Source organism: Neopelma chrysocephalum, unplaced genomic scaffold (genome assembly GCF_003984885.1).
Source record: "Neopelma chrysocephalum unplaced genomic scaffold, ASM398488v2 Primary Assembly neopelma1_69, whole genome shotgun sequence".
Lineage (NCBI taxonomy): Eukaryota > Metazoa > Chordata > Aves > Passeriformes > Pipridae > Neopelma > Neopelma chrysocephalum.
Window position 1 is genome coordinate 7150166 of NW_020897729.1, and position 5975 is coordinate 7156140.

Here is a 5975-nt window from a genome sequence, read left to right on the forward strand (position 1 = left end):
CCGGGGGAGGCCGGGCCGGGGGCGGTGCGCGCCCCGCGGGAGCCGCGGCGAGGCGGCCGCACACGGCGCGGCGGGGGCGATGCGGGCCGCCTGGGTGCTGCTGCCGGCGCTGGCCGCGTTCTCCGCCTACTACGTGTACCTGCCGCTGCCCGGCGCCGTGGCCGACCCCTGGAAGCTGATGATGCTGGATGCCACCTTCCGGGCGGCGCAGCAGATGGTAAGGCGGCCCCGGCACCCGCGGCTCTGGAGGGGCGGGCGGACACCCCCACCACGGGGGGGAAGCGCGGCCGCAGTGGCGGTGCCCACCCGGGGCATCCGCGCAGCGGGAGCGGCCCCGCACCCGCACCCGCACCCGCACAGCCCTCCCGGCCGTGCCCTGTGTGGCTGGAGCCGGGTCCCCGGCATCGCTGACATCGCTGGGGCCGGTCCCGCTGCACGGGCGGTGCCGCATCCAGGAGGAGAAGCGGGGTCGGGTCCCGCTGTGCCGCCCTGGATGCCGCGGCGAGACCGGGCTGATCAGCCCCGGGTGTCGTCCCGGTCCGTCCGAGCACTGACGGTGCCATCGCTGCCCCAGGGCTCGCCAGGGCTCGGTCTGGTGCCCAACTTGCCGGCTCTTGGTCACAAAAAAAAAAAAGAATTGGTGGGGTTTAATCTGGTGCAGTACACGTGCCTTAGGGAAAGATCACATATAAAGCTCTTTCAAATATTAATCTGCCTTGATTTGGTGTCTTGTTACTAAACAAAACTCTCTGAATGCTTGATTTTTAATTTTTTTTTGTCACAAGGCAGTTGTCACTTCACGATTTCTTCCTTATTTTCTGCCAGTGTTTTTATGCTGACATGAAATATCTCAGAGATGACAAAATTTCTGATAATGGCTTTAGCTGTGAACTTTGCTTTTTTCTAGCGTGATCTGATCTTTTACAGGGACTCATCAGTCATGGTCAGGACTGATGTAAGGCACTACGTATGTGAAAGCTGAAAGTTGTTTTGTTTTTAATTCCCTAGCAGTATATCAGTTTACTCTGTTGGTTCTGAAATGTGCAAAAGCTTGTATTTCAAGCAGATGATGATCCCCTTCAGAAAGGGATTAAATGAGTTAATGGACAGAGGACTCATAAATGGACTAGGTGGGAATGTACCTGCTACGTTCTTAATACAATAACTGTGGATGGTAGGAAGCATGGGGAGAGTGGACTGTGCAGTGTCCAAAATTGTATATTCTGCCTGAACAGCTTCTCCAGGTGCCACTGTTGGAGACAGAGTCTGGGACTAAATAGAACTCTCATCTGGTCCACTGGGACATTTTCTCCTGGTCCAGTTGTATTTCTGAATCAAAGTTTATCTCTAGGATGAAAGGATAAAACCTATTTGCTGTACAGGATAAAACCTGTGCACTTGTATACCCTCACCTATGTCTGATAGGAAAATTATGCAGACATGGCCTACAATAGCTTAATTCTTCAGTAAAATCTATGGCTTGACATTCACCTGCTCCATGTTTTTAACTCAAGTGGCTGAATTGCAAGCACTCAGCTTGCCCAATCAATCGATAAGTACAGACAGAAGGGCCATGGTGCCTGCCCAGCATTCTACCTGCAAAACACAGTGTCACAGTTTGTTCAGTAACATCTGAATCAAGGCCAGAACTTCTGGCTGAAGGAGACCTATCTTTAGAAAATCATATGACTGTGACTATATATACGTATATTGCTGCTGCCTCAGGTACACATTCAGTTTGTTTAAGTGGAATGTTGGGCATAGATGCATTCTGGTGCCTCTAGCTTGGGAGCTGAGGGATATCTCTTTCGGGGTATTGTAGAGGTCATAATTCCAAGAGGAGCTGGCAGAACAAAGCCTGGTGGGTGGCAGCTGGAGCAAGCTGGCAGGCAGGGCTGGAGTGCCCACATTTGTCCTGCTCTCTGGGGTGAGGAAGTCTATGTTAGGGGAAAGTGGTAATTTCTTATTTGTTTAAGTCTCTGTCCTTAGAAATAAAAACTTCCGTGGTGAGAAAAATTACTAAACAAGTAACAGTTCCTGTAACATTGCTTACATATCAAAGGGACAAGTGAGTTTTACACAGAAGCATAAAGGAAGTGAGTTGTTAGAGGTGCCAGAATCACATATCAGGTGAGCATATTGGGGCATTCGTTTCTGGAGAAAGAGAAGGTGCTTTCCAAGCGTTCAGAAGTCTTTCTAACACGGAGATAGCACAGTTGGGAATAAGTGGCTGTCATTAAGAAGGAACTGCGTGAACCGGAGGTAGGATTGTAAAAGTTAAGCTTGGGCGTTTACTTAGACAGCTTTTGTGTGTGTGTGTGTGTCTATAAAAAAAAGTGTATGTCCTTTCACAGAGCTCAGCTTCCTCTTTCTCTAACAGCTATTGCAAGGTCAAATGGTTTAACATTTCTCTCGATGTGACTTGAACTTTCACCCACTTCTGAATGTATTTCCAGCGTGCTGTTTATTACTTTGCTTTGTAGGTTTGATAGCAGACAGAAATACCTTTCCAACTTTAAAATCTCTGAAATGTAGTGTTGTCCTTTTTTTCCCCACGAAGTTCACTTGGTTCAAATAATTGTCATTTGCTTATTTTGAAATAGATTCGTGAATACTCTGATGATTAATTGTGATCGTTTCTTATTAGGGATAATGTGTTTGCTCGGTGCATTATTAATCACTGTGAATAAAAGACAATAGGGCTGTCCCTGGCTTTCAGCATATTAATGGTAAGGTTTTCACATGTGCATGTAGAGTTTTGTCCCAGTCAGCTACAAATTTTTTTACAAGCTTGGGACTAAGTCAGTGTCCTGGCTCAGCTTGAGACTTCAACAAACCTTCAAGTATAATCACATGGTTAAAAGAGTGCATAATGCTTATAAGGCAGTTTCTCTAAATAGGTCTAAAACGTACTACAGAAGGGAACTGATACTAGTCTTAAATTGGGGGGAGCAGAGATAGGAAGAGAGCTTTATCTGAGGTCACAAAAATTCCAGTGAAGGATACTGATCTGGGTTTTCAGATCTGCTTCTTTGCCCTGTTTAATGCCCTGTGCTGTCCCGGAATACAAACAGAGGAACTGAAGCTTTAATAATATTGATGAATTGATGTGAAAGTGCTAAATGAAGAATGAGAGTAATTTGCCCCTCACCTGTCTCAAAGTAGGGCATGGTAACATTTTTACAGAAACCTGTAGTATAACACAGTTTGACATCAGAAATTAAAAAATATGTACATACATAGGCATACAGGTACATCAGAACTTGGCTTCACTGAAATTTGGAAACCCACATAAAATTATTTGCAGCATTGAGTGATAGATTTAACTGTGGTTATTGTTTCATTTGGTGCCTGTTAAGAAGTGTCTAAAGCAACATTTTGTAATTCTGCTGTAACAGCAGTATTGATACAGGCATTTTTCACTTCTTCCCCTAACCACTCTCCTTTATAGGAGTAAAGAGAGCAGCATATGTTATTAGCCCTTTGAAGTAAGTTATTTCTGAATACCACTGTCAAGATACTTGCTATTCTGGTGCATGGCAAGGAAGAAAGTTGTTGTTTGGTTTTTTTTTTGGAATTGGGACAGCTGTTTGCAAAGGTTCAGAAGGATAAATGGATTGGCATAGAGGCCATAGATAGACATATATGGAAGAAGGTAGGCAGCTGTGCAGGGCAAAAAACTCCTCATCAGCCAAGTGTTTCCTTCATGCTCCTCTGCCACTCACTCATTCTTGGAATAAAATCAATCATGGGACATCAACATTCAGGAGTAAAGAAAACAGTTCTTTCTAACATTTTAATATTTTTCTGCCCATATATTTCAGCGTGTGTGACTTCTGGACAGATGTAAATAATAGCTATAGACAGCCAAGTAAGTTGCTGATGTTTCTGGATGCAAGAACGGTTTTGCAATTGGTTTACTGGAAACCAGGTTGTTAGTTGTGACAAGCAGGTCTCACAAAACTGGCACCTGAGCAGAAACTGAGCCACACTAAAAGTCCTGTATGCAGTAACAGATAACTTTTTTTGCTATCTGGTATAAGAGCAGATCCTTGTAGGTGAATAGGTATATGCACAAAAGCTTACATTAAAATGTAATCTAGATTTTGCTTCTAATTAATTAACTGAAAAACAGTCTTGCTGGTTTTTTTTCAGTTCTAAAGGAAATTTATACAACTAAGAGCACTTCTCTTTGAGGACTGTCTTTATCTAATAGTATTAAAAATACATGTTATATACTGGGCAACAACGTGCTTGAATTGAGAAATCATTTTGTAAAATCACCCTTAAACAGGGTGAACTGCCTGAAATGCACAAAAAACAATATGTTCTGCACATTGCTAAATGGGGAAATGATCCTGTTTGTTTTTCACTAATCTCTGTTATTGACTACAGATATTGTAGTTGGCATTTTGGCCTCTAATGTTGATAGAAATGTGTTTTGCAAAGCGATACCAGAACTGACAATAGTGTCTGCATCTTTTAAGGTAGGAAGTTTAGACTTACATAGTTCAACCTCCCAGTTCCAGCATCATTACTCAGTTGAGTCATGAGGGAGATTTGGCTCAGTCACGAGTAGTGCTATATGTAAAAGAGCCTTAGCTGTTTGCCTAATTCCTGATCCTCCTGAGGTCAGTGCAGGACCTTGGGCCTGACCAGCTGCAAGGGCAGTGGGGGAAACAGCTGATGTGTTGGGCTCAGTTTTAGAGGCTTTTGTGCATTCTGAACACGACATGTCGCAATAATTCCATGGGTAAAGGTCAGAGGCAGTGTTAGATATGGAAGTCACATGAGGACAGAGAGAATCCCAATGTGCTGAGTAGTGTTAGAGGTCACTAGACATTAGCAACAAAAACTTTTGGCTTACTTTTTTGCAAATGATGGAAACAGAGTACAAGTCCTTGAGGGACGTAAATGTAATAGCAGGGAGCATTTGGAATTCTTCATGAAATTACCAGCTGAGGAGCCAATGGAAAAATCCAGTTCAGGGACAGATATTGGTGGTTAAAGGTGAAGTAATGGTGCCTCTCTAGAGCAGTACTTTGTTCATTCTGCCTGCTTTTCATCACAGCCCTGACTCCTTTCTTCATTTTTGAAAAAATTCTCCTACACCAACTAAACCTTTCAGTATCTGGTACCCCTCATCAAAGAATTTACCAGAAGGAATGTGGCAGTCTTGGACAATTCAGTCTCTAGGGAGTCTCTGGGCTGTCCTTACCTTAAAACCCCAATTATGGGAATGTCCTGGTGAAAGAGAAGGAGTTTGGGCTGTAGGAGTTGCTTTGCCTGACTTGGTGGAGAGATGGGGAGCTTTACAGTGTGAGTGTAAATCACAGAGCTGTCAAGGCAGACATGGGTCACAGGGAGCCAACAGCACAAAAATGAAAACCTGCAATCAGAAATGAGCAATAGTCAGTCACTAGGGCTACTGTAACATGTTGATAGAGGTTTTTTGCCAAATTGGCTCAAATGCCTGCAAAATATTCATGTTTGCCCTGCTACCTGCCCAGCCCTGTCTCCCAGGGTCCTGCTGCTCATCCAGCTCTGCCTCACTTCCCAGCAGCTGAGCTCTCTTGGTGTGTGTCACCCCATTGCTCAGTCCAGCCCATAATGTGAAGTTCACCAGTTAAGTTTCCCCAGAACTAGCTGTTCAGAAAACAAAAGTATTTTTTTCAGACAAATGCATAAAATCAGTCATTACATGGGAAAACTTGCAGCTGTGACCCAGAGAGAGTGATGTGCTGTGCCTGTGGCTGGCAGAGCAGTTCTGGGCTAGTTGCCCACAGGCCTTTCATCTTTATACTATCTCCTCTTTTTTCTGTAGTTTCTTAATTTCCCCCTTGTCCTTTTGATTTCTCTTCCTTTTCTCTAGCTTTTGGTACGACAGCATTGTCTTCTCTCCCTTTTCACCAGAGAACATCACCATTTTTCCCTTCCCTTCCCTTCCCTTCCCTTCCCTTCCCTTCCCTTCCCTT

General features: G+C 44.4%; 1 protein-coding gene across 1 annotated transcript in view; it reads left to right on the forward strand.

Annotated features, from left to right (window-relative positions):
* The first annotated feature begins 46 nt into the window (after positions 1 to 46).
* NCEH1 (neutral cholesterol ester hydrolase 1) overlaps positions 47 to 5975 on the forward strand; it is a 20006-nt gene continuing 14077 nt past the window's right edge. Inside the window, exon 1 of the mRNA XM_027685476.1 lies at positions 47 to 217. Within this exon, the coding sequence (XP_027541277.1) occupies positions 80 to 217 (138 nt within the window). The 5' untranslated portion in view covers positions 47 to 79. The remainder of the gene's footprint in view (positions 218 to 5975) is intronic.